The following is a 20,902-nucleotide window of genomic DNA, read 5'->3' on the forward strand; positions in this document are numbered from 1 at the left end:
ATTAAAATATTTTTATTTATTTAAAAGTAATACAACTTAAATTAATCATGTTTTATGACAAAAACTTAAGATCTCACCCTCCCCATAAGGTCACCTAAGTCTATAAAATGTGTGCATGCTGTGTACCGCAAACAAGAAACTGGCTGGAAGACAAGCTCAATTTAAACCTGCATCCGAAGCTGTTTGAGGCGTTTTATTCCAGCAGGGATTACCAGCGGTAACACAATATACCAAAGATTATTGTAAAGATCAGTAGGAGACAGAAGAGGAGATTGTAGGATTGCATTCTCAAAACCTCCACAACCATCATTACATCAAGCTCAAAGGATTTATATTTTACCTTTTATCCAATTTCTTGCTCTCTGTTCTTTTGTTCTCTTCTTGCAACCTTTGCTCTTTGGCTTTAGGATAAACAGGCTTCCACTTTTACGTCTGAGTTTCAATGTCTCCTGCTTTGAACTATAAGGGTTAGCGTACACGTGCTTGTTCTTTTGAAATCATTATCTGGTAAGAATATAGACTGGTTTCCGGAGCTCCGGGCTCGTGAGATTTCACGTCACACAGACTTAGATGAGAATGACAGGGATCCAGAGGGGAGGATAGTATTCTTCACCATTAACGTTGTTTCCATCTGGGACATTGTGCAACACAGAACATGGGCTGCATCACGGGGACCTTTAGCGTTTTTTGATCGCTTGCTGAACGCTTTGATCAGCATTACAGTCCCTGGTGGTTTTGTCCTCATCCTCGGGGCCAAAGAATGTTGTTGCAACCAACAAAAAATATAAAGCCTCTATTTAAAAAGGATTATTTTAAATCCGTATAAAATGGTCTTGCTGCACAAAAAAAATATTTTAATTATAATTACTGTGCCAGCCAAAGAATTTATCATAGATCCATATTCCAGGGTTTCTGTGATTATGGGTAACCAATAAATATCAGTGTTGGGAACATAGGAACATTATTCTTTCTGTGCTCTGCTGTAAAATATTGAATGTAGTTTTGCTTCGTAAGTGCTTGTGTAAAGTAAAACCTTTGTCTAACGTCAATCCATTTTTTGATAAGAATATACATTTTATGTCCATATAAGTCACCTTATGTTAGGACTCCAAAAGCACATCCATCCATCATTCAAGTAATCAAACCAACTCCAGTAACTCCAGACAAATTATACTTTGGAAACTATTAATATTTGAAGTGTATTTTGTGAATTTGAAACCATAACAATCACAAACTAGTTCCAAGTTATTGCATATCTTTGTGACAAAATATACACTAATCACAACAATAATATTTATTTGTTTTTATCGCTGTCGTGTAATGATAAACAACTGTGGGGGAAAGAACAAAAAATCAAAACTATGCTGTACAATAGCTTTATTATTTTCTCTCTATTGCTTGCAGTATCTCAAACTTTTTACTGTCTGATGTTTACAACTTTCTCTACTATAATAGCCACCGCTCTTTATATTCTGTTTTTGTCGCACAATTGTGTGGTCGTTTACAAAACTCCAGTGAGGATTGTCCATTTGTCAATGGTACATCATTGTTTAGAGAAAGCTACACTTTTGTTGCTTGTGTACATTATCAAATCCGTATTTTAGGCCGGTGATCGTCAAAGCTTTTTCCAGGCAGCACAGAGGAGGATCTCGAAGGAACTATACAATCAGTCTGTGTGGCGCTGAATCTTTTCTTTGTGTTGTTTGTTGAAAGCACTCAGGAAGTATCCATTAAAGAAATGGCGATGCAGTAAAAACACAACGTTGTCGTAGAAGATACAAAATCTCGATTTGTTTTTACATTTGTCATTTCAAAATGCTGGAAAAAAAGACGTTTCATAACACTTCTTATTATAGTCATTCTCAAGCTTTGTTCTTGTAAAACGAAACGAATGGGAATACAAACAGATTGTCTTTAAATATTAGGTTACAGGTTCAAAGTGATGCTGAGAAGTGGTATCGGAAATAAGAGATAGTTGTGTCTTTTTACAAAATAAGAAAGGCACTATTTCTCCTCTCAGCTGTGGACCAGATGGCTGAAGACACAATACACAAAGAGCATTTTGTCATGGCTCTCGACAATCATGAAAAAAACAAACACAAACATTGTCCCAGCAGTCTATTAACTTCAAACGGCGAAATGGCTGATGATATTTTTTCCCGTGCAGTCATCGATAGGCAGTGCCGTAATCTAGCCGCTCTCTTCTGCTTTTCCAACAAAGCTTTTAAGAACAAACAACTTTGCTGGCAGTCTCATACCCCGAAGCTTCCCCTCAGAGACCAGCTAAACACAGCTCAAGGTCTCGCCTCACGTTAACTGCCTGGCGGTCTAATAATCTTATCATCTCTGTACTTGCTGTACGTCTTGTGCTTAGTATACAAAGCACAATAGCTTTGTTTCATACTCATACTTAGACATATTCTTGTCTTTAGCCTATATAGGGAACTGCTTTCTGAGCAGCGTGTTTTAAAGGGGGGATTTAATACAGTTTCATGCATTCTGACTTCTTTACAGTACAATGTTAAAAATGCTGGCTTTTCATGCTTAACATGGTCAACTTGTCAAAAAATGATTTGGACGAAGTATGTAGTATTTATATGATCGATACACTCCCCCACGGTTTGTATAGATTTTGGGAAAAAATTTGAACATGAAAAACCTTTACGTAACAACATTTATTACAACAATTCTCCCAGAAAAGCATGTCCACGGTATGGCGAAAGAAAGTACCCATCCACGCATTACCCGACGAGCAAAAGGATGACCCGCTTAACATTAAGATTGGCTGCGCTGCGTCAAAGTTGGCTGCGCTGTGGGCCTGCAGCTACAGCTTGTTACTTTTGCGATAGTGAGGGAATCTAGGGTGTGTTAGTTTGCACACTGCATTTCAGCATTGGATGTTATACAAACGGTTGATATACAGTAACGCTGGATTTGGAGATTTTTTGAAACTGATAGATGGAGCCGTCCCAGCGCTAAAAGATGCCGGACATGACGTTTTGTCGGCAATTGGGACATACGTGCATAATGTAAACAACACATACTTAAAGTGAATCAAAACAGTTATGAAGGGGTAATGCGATGATGTAGGCTATGGTGTGCTTGTGATTTAGTTCTTCCTCCTTACACCCCAAAGATGTCGTCTGTTTTCGGAAACTATCGTTCAGCTGTAGTTATTTTCCTGTGAAAATAAATGTGACACGTGAATGTGCAAATTAGCTCCGCCTTCACTCAATCGCACTTGGCAGTTCCAGACGTTGCTGAGACTGAAGGTGAAACTGAGAGTTGACACAGCAGTTCAGCGATCATTTTAGCCTGAACTTATGCGCCATCTTTACACCTCAAACTGCTGATCCACAGGGGTCAAATGAGTTGATGTGATTGGATACAGGGTTATGACGTCATAAACAGAGGCAGTTTCAAACTGCAGTTATATGGAGAAAATACTCAGCAACGGTTTAAAAGGATGAATTTGCGCATGGTTTATCTTAAAGCATATTAAAAACGCCACATAATCATATAAGCACCCTTAAAAACTTGATTTTCACCACTGGGGGTCTTTATGTAAAATCAATAAAATGAGGTTAATGTATAGGCTACTCGTGTCTTACAATGTGCCTGCCCCTAAAATACCCATAGGCCCACTAGGTTTTAGAACTGAGCTAATACGCTGATAACATGACCTAGCAAAGTTACCGAAAGCGGCAGTGACCTCTGGTTTTCTCTTCACTACACGTCTGTAAAGCTCTGATGTTTAGAATATTTTAAAATGTTCTGACTGACACTAGGACCTGACCATTTCCTCGGGCCGTGGAGAGAGGCCATCTTAGAGTGGTCCTATAAGAGATCTGACAGTCGAGACTTAATGCTTTGACATCTCGCTGTCTCCAAAGTCCCTACTCGTTCGTCCCCTTTAACCTTGTGATCCATAAATTCTGCCGAGCTTCTCTTGTGGTGAGCGGTGCTATTCGGAGAAGAAAGAGTGAGACAGCTTTCTAGAAGTGCTCTGATTTCATCTCCTGGATGACGCTCTACTTGGAAGCATTTACCGCAGTTTATTGATTCAGGCATATGTCGACCCCCCCGTCCGCTTCTTGTTTAATCATATCAGATTTTTAAGATGGTTCTGGATTGATGGTATTGATTCCGTCAGGCAAAACTGTCAATTCCTGTCCGTGGGCTTGTTTTTTTGCGGTAGAATGTTTTATGGAGAGCTTGTTGGGAATTTAAATGAAGGTGGCAGAATCAATGTGTTTTTGAGAACGCAAGAATTTGAGAATCTTGATCTGATTTCGTATGATTTTGGGATCTACATGAACACTCGCTTTTTACTATTTAAGTATTATGTTAAAAACAGCAAACATTCACAAATGAATTCAATGAAGCTTTCTTCAATGCGTCTTACAATAAAAGCTCCAGTCGTGTTTCGGATTCTGCTGACGTGTCTGTCGACAACTTCCCAACTTTATTTCACATGCCCCTCACAACTCTCTGTTCTTGTCGAAGAAGCAACTCTTTTATGGGGTTATTAAAGCCTCTACATCCGTACTTTGTATCCCGGAAGCTTAGAGTGATCCTGGTGAGAGCGGTTTCGTAAAGGAAAGGTTGTATTCACAATCCTAGCAGGTTCCCAAGGATTTACCTTACTGCCGGCCTACCCTTGATTTCAGGCCCTGGATTGGTCCGGATATCTCCCGGGCTTTTTCTTTCAGGTGCTGATCGCTCACAGAAGCTTACAAGCCTCTAATCCTACCTGACAGTTTAATGATAATTGCGAGGGAGAAGTTCACCCAAGACACTCGCTATCAAATGAGCGGAGCGGCCGCCATTGACGGAATCGAAGGCCAGCTCTTTATTCAGGCCGTGAGAAATGACCCCAATGATTTTTCTGTCCTTCACAGTGCAAATAAATATTTTTTTGTCAGATTTTGTTTTGTTTTTAGGCAAGGCAAGTTTATTTATATTGCACATTTCATACAGGAGGGCAATTCAAAGTGCTTTACATAAAAGGATTGACAGAGAGAAATAAGAAGTATCCTTAAAATGCAAATGACTTAAGATTACAAACACTTTAGATTTTAAGAAACAATAAAACAGCAAAATTAATAAAAAATGTGAGTGTACTGTATATATACAAACAATAAGAAATTAAGTTAGAAATTGAAGTGCAGTTGATGTAAAGTTCTGCACGAAGGTGCTTTAAAGGTTCTTCACAGCAATGTCATAGGAGAACCATTTTTAGTTCCACAAAAGAACCATTCAGTCAAAGATTTTTTATAGAACCATCTATTTCTTACTTTTTATTATCTGAAGAACCTTGTTTTACCACAAAGAACAGTTTGTGAAGCAGAAAGGTTCTTCAGATGTTAAAGGTTCCTTACGGAACCAGAAGGTTCTTCTATGGCACGGAAGTGTCTTTTGAAGCATTTTTTTAAGATTGTAGAGGAGAAATCTGTGTAATTTTTTTTATTAAAATCGTACATTTCAAATAAATGTATTAAAATATAATAAATAGATTTTTTTGTTTAAAGATTAAGATTATTTTTAAAACAGCCAAATATCGCCAATTAGTTATTTCGAGGGCATATATTAGTTTAATCCAATATTATACAGTTTATTTAGGATGTTTAGGTTTTAAATAAATGTAATTTTAATATTTAATCAATTTAATCAACGCAAATGATTAAAATATTGTTAAAATGATGATTTAAACTAACAATTATTTTTCTATTTTGAAAAGGGGTTGAAGGACCCCTAACACAAAGATATCCGACCGCTTACTTTCCATTTAGTCAGTAAGTTCTCTGTTCTGTGCTCGTGCTGGTGTCTTAGGTTCAAATCCAGCTTGCAAAATTCTTCGATCCCACTCCCCCCTCTTCACTTCATCACCTCGCATCCGATTTATCACTGTCTTTGTCAATAAAAATGTCAAGCCATCTAAAAGTAATCGAGACTTTGTTGTGATTTTGTGCCTCTGTGAATTTCATGTGACGGAACCCCCAAAAATCCAAAGACAGGTTTACAATGCAAATACCCAAGTTGTGTTACTCGATGAAAGGCCTCAGATATACAGTAGATGCTTCACTGTAACACTGGCTGTAAATTCACATCGCATTTAAAGAGCTCGTGTCAGGTTTATGGGGCAAATATGGAGTCATGTGCGCATAATTTCAACCACTGGCCGTGTGTTTATTTACCCTTCAGGTGTGTCTTTGGGTGAGTGATATCCTTTGCTATATATCACAGCACGCAAACATCGCTCTTGAATATTTCATCACAAGGCCTTTACTTCTAGCTGTGGTCTCGGCGTGATTGTTTCAGAAAGACAATAAATCACATTCTAATTGTGGGCTTGTTTTCCGCCTCGCATTGAAAACGTCTCGCTGGTAGATGCTCTTTTCTTCGCGCAAGTGCAATCAAAAGACAAATGCCACCTTGATGGATCATTCATTGTAAAAGGCATTTATTTATTTCATTTTTTCCTAAGTACTGGCAGAGTGAAATGAGATCAGTCAGTCAAGAGAGGCGTTCTCCTGGAGAAATGAAAGGACATGGAATGGTGCCCTTGCTCAAACACGGCAGTGTCCTCCTCCGAATCCATCAAATAGAAAACAGATGCTTTTCGCAAACAAGTGGATATGTCAAAACTAGATGCACGATTTTCCCTAGGTCTCGCGGTTCCTGTACATCTCCAGATGATGTACGATCCGGTCTGGATGTTACGATGGCAAGACGTTTTGTTCTGGTTGTTGAAACATGTGCTTTGTGTTTTCTTTGAAAGTAGCTTGATGGGTGGTGTAGATTTGTGTGTTCTGTACATCGTCTGTATTGTCTTGTTGTGGCTGTTACAGCGCTGACTGGCCTACTGATGCCAGTCTTCATCACCGCAGCGCTCGCTGATTCTCTGCCACTCAACGCGCCGATGGGAATTCAGTCTTCGAGGCCGCTGTGAAGTGTCACTTATAGACAGTTACAGGTTTTGACAGCCACAAAAGCAAGAGTGCAGTAAACCAACAAAGTGCAGTTTAAAACGGGCTTTTTTAACACTTAAAGGAGTAGTTCACTTTCAAAATAAATGTTAATGATAATTTACTCACCCCCATGTCATCCAAGATGTTTATGTATTTGTTTCTTTAGTCGAAAATATATTTTTTTACGTATTACGTGAAGTCATGAACGCGCATCGCAGAACAGAGCAAGGCAAGCATTTGTGTTTAACAAGCACATTATTTTAAAAAAAAATTATCGTTTTAATAGATAAGACCATTTTCAATCGTCTGGTATGGTTTAAAGCCCTTTGAAGCTGCACTTAAACTGTTATTTTGACCTTCAAACATTTGGAGGCCATTGAAGCTGCACAACATGGAGAAAAATCCTGGACTGTTTTCATCAAAAACTTTAATTTCTTTTCGACTAAAGAAACAAACACATAAACATCTTGGATGACATGGAGGTAAATCATCATGAAAATGTTTCTTGAAAGTGAACTGCTCCTATAAATAATGGTTTAAATGTGTACGTCGCTACATACATTACACTGGACTTGTAGTGTTTTGTCACTATGGTAAGACTGTTGTATTGATTTTACGTAGTGATGTCTGTCGCATTTGATTTGGCAGGGAAATGCAGATTTGTTTCATTGTCTATTGCATTTATTTGAGATCTTTTATAGAAACCCAGAATATTTCAAATAAACGAAAGGAATTCAAGGATATATGTACAAATATAAAAAAAACTGTGATCTTATAGAAACAGTTGCTTTCCAAATTATGGAAGGACTTTCTAGACTAATTTTAAAAGTAATTACAAGTTGTAATTGCAGTTATTACTTCTGTTTGTTGATGTAAATTCAATTGCAAATTTCTTTTACATTTTCGCAGGCTTCAAGCATGACACAAAGAAAGTGAATATTAGAGGAGTAATGGCTATTGCATGGTCTTAAAGGGATAGTCCACCCAAAAAATAAATCTGGTAATGATTTACTCTTTATACATATTTGGAACAACTTGAGGGTGTGTACATGATGACTTAATTAAACTTTTGTTTTGAGGAACCCTTTAACTCATGGAATGTGAAATGGACCCTTTGCAAATACCCCTTTCTTCCTGTTGCGATGTCCGACAAGCTTTCGGTATCAGCCATGTGCTCCCATTGCAAATGTGTGCACTCTCTTGGGAAATGTTGGAGAATTTCTAGGAAAATGACACGCTGAGATAGAAAGGTCTTCAATATTCATTTGAGGGATAAATTCAGGATTTCAGTTAGTTGTAAGGATAATTATACCTTTATCTGCATCCACAACAGCAGACGATAACCTTACCTTAACTCTTAACCTTTGCAATAGGCTACAATTTGTTTTATTCTGTCATGATTTACTCATTATTCAGCCATCTCTGCTGACTAGACTAAATATAATATATATTTAGTTGACTTAAATATTTTCAGTAATTTGTTTAAAATCGACTAAACTAAAACAATGGGGATGACTGAAATATGACTTAAACTAAATCAAAATTTTCTGTCAAAAATGAACGCTATAATGATGAGGCGATTTACAGAAGGACTGACCCTTTAGTTCTTTTTATGTCCTTGTTGTGACACAGCCCAGTGTGCCTGTTTTTATTAGTTGGAATGTGTTTTTATGTATGTCTTTTGTCAAAAAAGAATTGATAAAAGAATAGTTTTGCCAGTATCAAAAGATTTTCTCTTTTTTGGTTATTTTTCCTCCTCTGGCTCCAGGTTTGACACTTACTAGAGCTATTTCGGTCACAAAAGCAGGACACGAACTGAGCGATACAGACAGTCTTTTAGCCTGTGATAAACCCAGCGGGGGAAAAATGAATCAAACTGTCTTTATTCGCATCACACCCTAACTACAGGACTGTCAGAACAAAAAGACCTCACACACAGCCACCAAACCAGCTCGTCTGCCTTATTAAAGTGCCGCTAAAACCCACCAAAACAACAGCAGACGCCTGCTGGAATGACAGAACTGCTGCCATAGGGGATTTACTTAAGAAAGGCATCTTTTTAGTTTTACTAAACCCAGAAAGATGTCTAGAAACGTGTACGGGAGGACTGTACCAAAATGAGTGTTTAACATGCCAATTGAACCCCTGTAAGTTTCTGTGCTGTCCTCATTTCAAAAGCGTAGTCATGCACATAAATGGCATTTTAATCATCATAAGATTCAGAGCAATATCCAGCTCACACTTATTGCATCAATCATCTGAACGGTTTAATATAGGCCGGTATGTGCCATTCACGGAGCTTTGTGCACTCGCCGCACAGATGCAAACACCGGCGCACAAACAGTAATTAAACCTATCAAAATCAACCAGGACAATTAAATCTCATGCCAGGCAAAAGAGAGACAGAGAGGGAGTATGTTCTGGCAGGGTAATGTATTTCATTTCAGCTCGCGGGGACAACAAACAGGAAGTTTGTTTTACAATATTGATTATAATATTGACAGTGATGTTGGGGGTAAACTGTCTGCCGGACCCCCGGGATCTGCCTGTGTGCCCCTGTGTGCTGAACACAGAGTGCGATTTACAAGAATAACTTGGTTGTTTAAAGACAGACATGGCTTTAGAAACTTCATAGTAAATATTTATATGTGCTGTGATTAAGGGATTTGTAACCAGATGGGTTGGGCATTCAGTGGGATTTTTTTTTCACGTTTTTGTTTTATATGATCCACCTGCACATGAGACTCGAGGCCTGCCGCATAAGCAGACGCAATATCATTTTATCCCGAGACGGCACACCCACCGACTGTTTATAAAAGGTATGATGCTGTTGTTTATTCAATTGTAAAAGTTGATAAAAACTATCGCTGTAATATTCCGATTTTTTCACAAGATTTCATCAGCCCCTGAAAAACACACTTACAAATGTTTGCAAGGTTTATTGCACTAAATCTCTATAATAAATGTTTATTTTAACTTTGTTTGAAAAGTTTCATTTTGTTAGTGGTCCAATTTTTTTTTTAAGTGTGTCAATGGACAAATCAGCCATTACTTTTCATATTATATAACTTTTAAAACAATTATATGGTGTTAGAAAAGAATTTTGTTTGTTGTTCTGAAATCCCCAACATAAATAAATATGATAGATGACATCTTATTATCTTAGTTATTTGTATAATGTATAATGTCTTCATTAGTTTCAGATGAGGAGGTTTTTTTCAAATTTGTCAAGTCTCCAATCAAAAGAGGATATTATTTATGATTTCAATATGAACTCATTGAGTTCAACTGTTTAACCTCAACAATCTACTTTCATGTACATCTCCATTCGTATTTTAACAATTAAGGAGAAACATATGAGACATCTGAATCAGGGGCTGCCTGACCAGTAGGACATTCTAGTTGTCAAAATCCCGAACAACCGTCCCACTGAACGGCCTACAGCCGCGACCAGGGGTGGACTGGCAGACTTATTATAATCGGACATACAACCCCCCACCCGTCGACAGTTGTGGTGGAAGGAACGCTCCGCACCCCACCGCCCGCCCACCCTCGACAAAATTGGTGGAGGGCCGATTTGGGCCGAATTTGCTTCCCAGTCCGCCCCTGAACTTAAATCTTCTAAACTATGAAAGCGCCATAACATCTTTCATAAATCATATAGCGATATGCCACCACAATGATACATTACCTATAAATGACGTACTAGGTGACAAGAAAACCTTTATTATCTAATAAAGCATAATTTATGAGAGTGCAAATGGACACATCTGCATGTCTGAACTATTAGCTAAAGAGATGACAAAACTGAACTATGGCATTCAGTCGTCAGACGGCAATACGGACGGTATCACTGCGTTTCTCCATCGCACATGTGCCGCTGAAATTCAGCACCCTGCAATTCTTATTTTGAGCCTCTGATCCATGAACGTGCTCATCATTGCTCTACACACGTTGTTGTACTTTCAGGTTAATGGCAGTTTTCACACACGGGTCCATCCGCATGTCTGTGTCTTATTACGGCGTGACAGACGCTCTCTCCGCGGCCTGCAGAATCATCCTTCACACTTGATTAGCAAGGCAAATAGGCAGGAACGAGAACGTACGGTACCATGGGAGAGGTGACACCTCGAAATGGACGCCACCGACCCGAGGGACATTCGGATGTGAACGCAACCTGCTATTCTGTGACACAGAGGAAAAGCAATTAAAAGGGAAAGTTATCTATAAAATAACGCAAATGACTCCTTTTGATAGGTTAGAATGACGAACAATTATAATTAGGTGAAATGTACGGCAGGCGGATCCCGACTATAGACTATAGAGGCAAATGAGAAAATAAATATTTCAGACGCTGCCGCCTTTTCTTGATATCTAAGCCAAAATTGAGTAAAACTAAAGCAATATGTATGTACGTTGGCACATGTTTCATGATCCGTCTGTGTTGTATCGATTGAAACGTATGCTCTGTGAAGATGATCGACCCACAGCTCAGCAATACTTCACGCACTGACTCCTCAATTGCACGGTAACTTCCCGCCAAATAGAGGCATTTTCTTTTCATTCCTCCTCTGCTCTCGTCGTCTTTGTTGAAGCAAAGGCTGATTTGAAATCCCCAGTGATGTGTGTGAGACGGTTGTGTGTCGGGAAGAAACGCATCAGTTATTATGATATGTGATTGCATTCCAGTGGACCGCACATGACAAACTGAAGAAACACATCACACGTTTCCTCTCGCCGAATCTGCCGGGGATGAATTTTGCACGTCGGCCTGCCCGGTGCACTCATTCAAGTTCCAGCATCCAATGGTTTGGTATTTGGATATATAATGCAATGATTCATTCATTTTTAAGCGTGACCTAACTTTTGAGGAATGCAGGTAGATGTGTGGTAGTGATGGCTCATTTGATATTGACTTTTGCTGTGTTTTAGATCTCCATATTTAATATCCTCCCTAATACACTTCACTTCACTCTGTGAATCAAAGTTGAATCGTAAGGATTTCTGAGTGTAGAAGGCCGCTATTGATCTCAGGAGCCTAGACTGGCAGGAAACATGTTTTTCATCCTGTGGACATTTAATGTTTAAGAGCCGGAGGACCACCTGCCACCCAGTGTTTCCTGAAATAGATACAGAGTTTGATGACTTTTCTGTGTGCCGTTTCACTGTGTTTCATGGGCTGTTGAGCTTCTTTCAACAATATGTTTCGTGACCTCTCCGACTTGAAAGATTTCGAGTCCTCTGGAGATCTGATAGGGGTTCTGCTAAGCATTCATCTTTTTTTGGGATAGTAGCACTTTGCTTATTTTGGTTTTAGTAATGGAACCTCGTGTTGATTTTGTACACATGAATAATATATTTTCAGTGTTGCGTTTGCAACGTTTTTGCAGTTTTGTGAAGACATTCCTACGCAGGCACAATTTGTCAAAATTGAAGGCATTCAAGTGTAAAGCATTTAAGCGAAAAAATGAAAAGAGGTTCTCTTCATGCAAAGGGGAGCAGCAAATACCAGCCAACAGGAATCCAAATATTGATCATGTTTTTTCCACCAGCAGCTGTTTTCAGAGCTCATTCAGCAGGTGTGCACATGTGCTGTGCCATATTTTGCTTTCTGAAAGGTGAACCTTTAACCAATGTTCCTTACACACTTGCGAACACACCGAAAACAAAATACACTCGTATTCACTGTATATGATGCATTTAAAATATATATATATATATATATATAAATTTACAGGTGTGAAAAAAATGACCATTTAAAATTTTCATTCAGTCAACATTTCTAGATGTATTGTTGTCATTCCAGTCCAGTGTTTGTTGAATTTCAACAAAATTAAACTTCAGGATTTATCCAATTGCTATTTGACTGGACACATGAAAACAGTGATACATTTTTTATTTTGGAAGTATTCCTAAATACATGTAGAAATAATACCGTTGCTTCTCCAGTTTTTATTTATTCTGCATATAAATGAAAAAAGAAACAATATTTTATTTGAAATTTGGGGGAAATATTGTTTGTAGTTCACAGAAATAAACAAAAAAAGATCATTGTACCAAAGCACCTTTAAATATTAAATTCAACAAAACTGAAATTAATTTGGATTCATTTTCATTTCTGCGGCTCAGGCAATATTTTGCCAAAACAAATCACAGTTTTGTCTATGTTTAAACAAAAGGAAAAGAAGAGATTAGCATTCAGTCATAAGCTGACAAAACAATACAACAGTTGTTTTTGTCTCTGTGTATATTACAGCTATAATAATACATAGAGGGTTTAAGCTAATGAGAACAATAAATTCAGCCCAACTTTTATCCGGTGATAAATGTTTTGATTTGTTATGAAGGACAGGAAAAGTAGAACCGCCCATTTGTGAAGATGAAAGCGACAATCAAAAAACATGATATGATATGAGAGGTTTTATGAATCTTTTTAATAATAAAAGCCGTTCAGTGGGTGAGAAGGAGTGCGGCTCTCTGAACGTTCTGTTTTGAGTGCTGATGCCTATCAGAATCATTCATCCATTTCCAATTCAAATTGGTCCTATCTTCCCTCCGTCAGAACCATTGATATTCCAATAATTTGTCTGGCATGGAGGTTCTGCTCTATTTTGGTTGTGTAGAGGGGTGTGCGTTTGTGCGCTTGAGTGTGTGTGATTGGTTCTACATCTGCGCGTGTGTGTGTGTGTCTTGGCGCTCATGTTATTAGTATTCAGGGCAGAGAGAGAAAAATTCAGGTTCCAAAACTCATTCCGTCATTTATATGTTCAGCACCCTGCTGTAGTTATTATAGAGATTTGTATTCATCTGAATAAAGTGAGAGGATTTTGCCCACTCTGTAATGTTTGTCTTTATCGCGTGTGTGGTGAAATATTTGTTCTAGTATTCGCCAGTCACTTTCGATTGTCTGTCCAACATTATAAAATGCTTTGTTTGCTGGAGGTGAGTTTGTTACAAAGCCGTTACATACATTTTTTTCTTAGTTCAATACAACTTGAGATCTTTTGACGGGGTCTGTGACATGCTTTCGATTAACAAAGAAAAATAATTTTGAATCGATCGACCTTGAGTTTGCATTCATGGTATTGCACTAAGCCTACAATGGAAGTCTATGGGACAGAGCATTCCAGTAGGTTTTTCAATCCGAAATATTATATTTTTGTCCTAACACTTTAATATTTCTCTACAAAACTTGGGGCATTTGAGCTATAAGTTTGAGTGGGACTACTTTTCTAGGTAGACAAACACAATATATGTGGGTTGAATTCAGTACTTTGTGACCTTCTATCTTCTTTCAGACTTTGAGAATTCTATCTCTTGCACATTTATTTTATATAGATAAGAATGATACGTGATTTTAAACATTACTTCAGTTTCAATTTATAGTACAGGACCGTATGGCTATAATTCAGGCTTTATATTGTTTTCAAATCAAATGTACTTTCCTTGACAAGCTTCCCCTAAAGATGTTTTAGTTTGCCCCCTTCGAGTCGTCGAGCGGTTCCGGGATCTTCATCCTGATGAAGTGTCAGATCTGTTCATGACCACACAGAGAGTGGCTGATGTTATTGAGAAACACTTTCAGGCGACATCTCTAACCATCGCTTTACAGGTAAGTGAACAGTTCTTACACTCTGACATTGTGGAATAAAAATGTTGGTATTATGTCATTTTTGAGACATGGGCACACAAATGTATAGGCAAAAAGAACACATGTGCAGAATTCATCAGTTCACTAGGCCTGTATATGGATATGATTCACTGAATGACAACCAGAACGTTTGCAAGTTTGAAATAATTTTCTCTATATTATACAGTAAATCTGTTTTTGTTTCCATAAAACTTTCAATTGGGAAAGATGTTGCTTGTAAAATGTATTAGACATTGTATACATAGTTTATACAACAGTACTTAAATATTGGTGCTGTCCTTCTGAAACCTTGCTATTTTTAGGAAATGGAAAAAAAATGTTCTTTTTGATGAATAAATATGGTGTTGTCAAAGTTGACAAGCCTTTTTTAATACTTTTTATTAATTATATATATGCAAAACCCATTGACAAACATTAAGGGTGACTAATAATAAGGATTTTTAACAGGCTTAACAACACATAACAAATAATAATAATAAAAAAATAATCAGACATTTCTGTATATTTTTATTCGACTTAAATAGTGTTAATAGTGTTGAAAAACATACATACACTTTACTCATATGAAAAGACATTAGGTTTATTGAGTTATGAAGTTATGAAGGAGAAAACTGTAAAACATTCCCATTGCCCTCAGTCTTCCCTATTGTGACTTTACATATTTGATATAAATGCTAATTTCACTTCCCAGACACACGACCAACATTTTTTTTTTCATTTATCTGACAAAAAGGAATAATCAATATCTTTGACAAAAAGCTGAAATGAGATGAAAGATTAATGTACCTGAGATGTAAGAGACAGAACTCTCCACAGAAAGGTGATGCATCTGAGGTGTTTAATTCTCAGTTGAAAATGAAAAACGAAAGAGCACTAAATGAATATCTATCTATCTATATCTGTTTACATTTTGGCCCATGTATTAGACCTGTGAAGCAGGGCTATTACGATTTTTGATGCAGATCAAAGAGTGATTGTGACAGTCTTTGATTTGGCTTTCAAAGACCAGCTATTATTTTAAATATTTTTTCAAACACATCCTTATGTTCGTTTTCTATCATAAATGTAGATTTATTCCACTGTCATAAAAACTTTAAAAAAAATGTATGCATAAAAACATAATTACTTACCTTCGTTTTCGAAATCAGAAGTTTTTCATAATTAATATTGCATATAGAAATGTATATATTTGACCTGTGTTTCTCTCTCCTTTATCCTATATGTTTGCTTTCACTGTGCGTGCGTGTCTGTCGGTGTGTGTGTGTGTGCGCGTGCTTGTGCGTGTGTCCGTCCGTGTGTGTGTCTGTGTCGATGTGTATAGGTATGTGTGCATATTTTGTGTGTGGAGCGTTTGTATGTGGGTATGTCTGTTTTCTATGTTTTCACCTTCTTCTTGTTATTAGAGGTATATGACTTTAGTTATTTCGCCTATTGTCAATATGTCTCATGTACAGCTGCTTTGTAACAATGGAAATTGAAAAAAGCGCTATATAAATAAAGTTGAGTTGAGTGGGATTCATATGGTCATATAACTGCTACATATTCAGTCTCTTGAGTCCAAGCATTTAAACATAACTGAATGTTCAAGTACCTCTCGGTTCAAGATCATGAACAGGCACATCGAGGTAAAATAAAAAAAAAAGAGAAAAAGACTCCACTTTGACATTCACACGGTCACATGACAGCACAGCGATTCATTTGAAATTTAAATGCTGTTGAATTATTGACAGAGATATTCCTGAATTCCCAACTAATTATCCGCTTGTGTTCCCCGTAGGACGGACCTGAGGCAGGACAGACAGTCAAGGTACAGTCTTAATAAGCGCTCCCTTTAAATTTATCATGAGGCTCCTGTGACACTTATCTCGTATTAAATAATAATAGTATTTCATTTACTGCCCTAAACCCTTTGAGCATGTCAATTATGCATGTGTCTGCTTGAAAATCCTTTGTCTATATCTTGTGGGCATAGTGACGGTGACTTTGAAATGCATGACTTCACATTTAGAGGGTTTTTTGCTTTTCTGACTTTGCCTAAAGCTGTGAAGCAGTGAAGTGTGATCATTTGTGTGTTTTCATAGACTATACAGTTATTGCATTGAAAAACAATTTTAATAGAAAAATGTAATTCAGTTGTTTTCAAATGTTTCAGGACTTCACACTTAATAAAAAGTATATTACAAAAATGTTGTATCGTGCACAAGTAATGCATGTATATATAACGTGTTATATTATGGTAATTCAAGTCAGCATGACTTTCATAATAGGATGCAAATATAAGGTAGTCACAAAACAATGTTGATTTCACCCATCGGGAATGAATCGGATTGTGAATAGTGTTCTCTGTGTGGCAGGTAGTTGTAATGGAGGTGTTGAAACATAAAAGACCATAATAAATGAAAACAACCTTTATTTGTCACAACACAGCCCGAGAAGCCCAACTCGCTTATTTTGAGTGATTTTTGTGCCCTTTCTGCGTTTCTCTGTGCTAATTATTTTACCGAGTACATCGGTTATATTGTCTTTCATGTGTGAAGTCATGTTTAATTGCATTTGGTATGAAGTATTAATTATGCATGTATAGCAGCCCGTGGCCTGAGGTGTGGAACCGTATTAAAATGGCAGTGCTGTTAAATATGGTAATTGTGGCGAGACAAAAAGCACAGAATTCCAATGCGTCTGCCAAACAGTCTCTTTTGGAGAGTAATGTGAGATTTGGCTGTAACAGTCACATTAATGGTCATTTAAAGCTGCGGTTGGTGACTTCTGACTCTCTATCACCACCTTTGTTTGAAACATAAAAGTGCAGGTTACTTTACGTACTTAACTTTTCGTCATATGATATCAAACTTACATTTCCTGTGAAATAGTAGCCAACGGCGCAACTTATAAATCATTAATATAAGCCAAGCGTTGTGGATCAAGGTAGATACGGAGACGGTTTTGAACATTAAAGGAGTCTTGAATGAAAATCAAAATTTTGACCCGAGCTTTTGTTATATAAGAGGAAATCAAATTCACACGAACATCATGTAAGTGTCAGAACTGAAAACGCTGTTGTGACTGAGACTACATCTGTTATGGACACAAGGCCCAGTGAACGCCAGCTTCTGAAATGCACCTCTCTGTGACGACATTGATAGGTTGAATACCACCTCCACAGAAAAATATCAACGACTACTTCTCTAGCCCCGCCCACTGGTTCGCGCGTGACAATTCTGAAGTAACACACGTGGCACGGAACCAGATAAAGCGAGCAAGCAATACACAAACATGCCATTAAAGATAGCTAAATATTGTGCAATCCCTGGTTGTGGAAGAATACAGTCGATGCATAACCTTCCTTCAGATTCCGATATTAGGAATGCGGGGTTAAAGTTTATTTTTAAAGACGTTCCTGCTCATGTGGGAAACATATGGAGCGTTTGCTCGCTTCATTTCTCTGAGGATTCCTCCGTGAACAAGGCAGAGATTGACACTGGATTTGTGGAGAGACTAAAATTAAAAAGCAGTGCCGTGTCGTCAATATTGGATCCGATAGGAATGGTGCAGCAATCTCCTGTGAGTAAAACATTTTGGTACTATGTGTCACTATTGCTTTGTTAGAGATCGATTGATGTGCCCTGAGCACTATTCGCACGAGATTAGTATTACATGGGGACCTCTTGTCATTTCTATTAATTGCAGAGGTTGTCTGTGATCCAAAGCCTGTGCAAAAGCGGACCTCTGTGATGTGGCGGGCTCAAATATAATTTTTCTAGGTTTTATACACCGAATAATGGAGGCTGTTTTGAAGTGTTTTCGGATGCTGGGTGATATCCATAAGTTACCCGGAGAGTCATGTTTGTTAAAATTTGAGACCCGTGATCGCGGTGATCTTTTGTCCGGTTTGCTATCAGGGTCTCGAATGCAGACAGGTACGGTCATATATCATTAAACCCAATACAACTATAGACTATACAAACTATACGCAAAACCTTGCCATCACATCCGGGAAATAAGTCAGTAAATTTGAGTAAAATAATCCCGTTCGATTGCGTCACATAAAATATTGATGTGGGGAAGTCATTTATAAATCACAGGAGGCAGGGGCGCAGCCAGGAATTTTGGGCCCCATGACAAAAAATAGAATTGGGCCCCCTCTTCGCAGCTGTTGTCACCACATCTCTAGGATCTAACTGTCCCATCATAAGCTTTTCATAACTCTAATTAAAGTCTTGCAACTCTCTTGCTTCTTGTAGTTAAATACTAGTACTAGCACATTATTTACTGCAGGTGATTTGTCAGCCTCTTTAGAATAGATGCTTTCAACAATCAAAGAGATTCAAGTGCAGATTGCGCGGTACGCATTTGAATTGCTCTCGCGGTACTTTAATGCGATATGCCAAACAATCTGCGCAGCACAACATTAAGTTGAACGCGTCTATTCCTGAAGTCACTGATGCCTCTTCAGGTGTTTTATCAGTGTTGGTGCTTAACTCGGCAGGAAAGTGAATCTCGCTGGCAAGAGTTGAGAACCACTGCTATAGGCTACCCACCTTTCTTGGTGAAAAACTGGGTTACAGTTTGACACGCTTTGTTTTGTCGTTCCTCTCTCTCTTTTCTCTCTTTCCTTATTTGAAAACCAGATTTTTATTTAACGTTACCATGCAACATTGTGGTCACTGTCGTTGTGACGCGTCTACTGAATGCAACTAAACAGCGTCACTCAGAGCGCTAAGGCAGGACCAAACCATTTCATGCAGATACAGGGGGTTGTCGGTCAATATTGATGTTTACTTTTTGGTCAATGGGGATTTTTAACTTTTACTGCCAAAAACAAAGACATTATTAATTGTATTATTATATAAATATATATATATATATATACTGAATGATGATGGTTTGATACTTTTACATTAGTTTTTAATTGTCCTAACTTTTCCTCCCTATACGGCGCCCCTGACAGGAGGTCTTCAGATAATACTGATGCCGGGCGAAAACTGTGAATGGTGCTAATGTGTAACCTAACTTACGTCTCGATCCAAATTCACAAAGTCTCCAACTACGTGAACTCCTATCCAATCAAAGCAGTGGGCGTTTACTTATAAAGTCTTTAATGCGGGCATGCCCATTAAAACAGTTGCAGTTTGTAAAGCTGGCCTCAAAACCTGGGTGGAATATAGCCTATTACTTATTGATTGTGATGTTTTTGGATGTAAAAATCACGCAAACGTCATAAGTAGACCTCATACAACAGTAAAAAACAATAAACAAGGCCAGTTCATCACACTTTTGATGTATCTGCTCGCTCAATAACTGATATTTTCTTCAACAAATAAATCAATACAAATGAAAGATTGTTGTTTCAAACTAAAACTAAATGAAGGGATTCAGTGACCTCTCTCTCTTTATCTCTCCGGCAGAAAACATTTATTTTAATTATTCCACGTTTGTAGAGTCACTTGAAGCACCACCGAAAAATGGCTTTTCATTTTTAATGTTTATCATAGAGGTTTGAAGAGGTCTTGAAATAAACAAGTGCCTTGTTTTCCACAGTCGGAGCGCCAGCTCTTCAGAAAATGAACGCGCTGTTTGAATTTCTCCTTCTTAACAAGCACATTTAAGTCAATATCATAGCATTTCCGTGATAAGCAGCCATTCACAGGCCCCGGTGTGTATTTACACTGATATTTCAGGAGTGAGTCAGAGAGTTCAGCGTACTCAATGAGAGGTCTAGTTTTGTTGAACAGAAAGGCCAGTGACACTGTAGTCTGCAAGATATTAAAGTGAATGGGGAGTCACACTGAGGCAAAACTCTTTGTTGATGCGAGCTTCGGGACACAACACTACTTCCATTATTCTTGTATCTTTGCTGTACACTAAACATGTTTTCATGTTATTATCATTTTTATATTTGATTTTACTTATACATTGCTTTTTTAAATATCTAATTCAACTTTAATTAAAAAGCAGATGAAATTTACAGAACGGTTAAAGAGTAATGTTGTCCCAATTACTTTTCATCAGTCTCCCAGCATTCATTGCTGCTCAGTTGGTGTGTCTGAATCGCTACTTCAGTTTATTCATGGTCACATGACACATCAGTAGGAATTTGTGTAACCAGAGCCGGATACACAATGACAATGACAGTGCAGCTTAACCACGGAGAATTGAGTTAGCGGCACACAGGTCATGGGTTCGATGCCCAGGGAACACGAAACACTATATAATAGCTTGAGTCAAACTTTGGATGTTCTTCAAATAAAAGAAAACGGTCAAGTAATTGTGGAACTGCTTG

The 20,902-nt window shown here is 37.9% G+C and overlaps 1 protein-coding gene across 6 annotated transcripts in view; it reads left to right on the forward strand.

The window, feature by feature from the left end:
- Nucleotides 1-20,902, forward strand: part of fhit (fragile histidine triad diadenosine triphosphatase) — a 272,439-nt gene that overhangs the window by 187,254 nt on the left and 64,283 nt on the right. For 5 of the 6 annotated variants that reach the window (XR_008905024.1, XM_056735294.1, XM_056735298.1 and 2 more), the window contains 2 exons: nucleotides 14,438-14,583; nucleotides 16,400-16,429. Coding sequence is in view for 5 of the 6 variants with exons in the window: in XM_056735294.1 (XP_056591272.1) it covers nucleotides 14,438-14,583; nucleotides 16,400-16,429 (176 nt within the window). In the remaining variant the exon portion in view is untranslated. The remainder of the gene's footprint in view (nucleotides 1-14,437; nucleotides 14,584-16,399; nucleotides 16,430-20,902) is intronic. The other variant, XM_056735299.1, reaches the window with a different exon arrangement.

This window comes from Triplophysa dalaica, chromosome 21 (assembly GCF_015846415.1).
Source record: "Triplophysa dalaica isolate WHDGS20190420 chromosome 21, ASM1584641v1, whole genome shotgun sequence".
Taxonomy (NCBI): domain Eukaryota; kingdom Metazoa; phylum Chordata; class Actinopteri; order Cypriniformes; family Nemacheilidae; genus Triplophysa; species Triplophysa dalaica.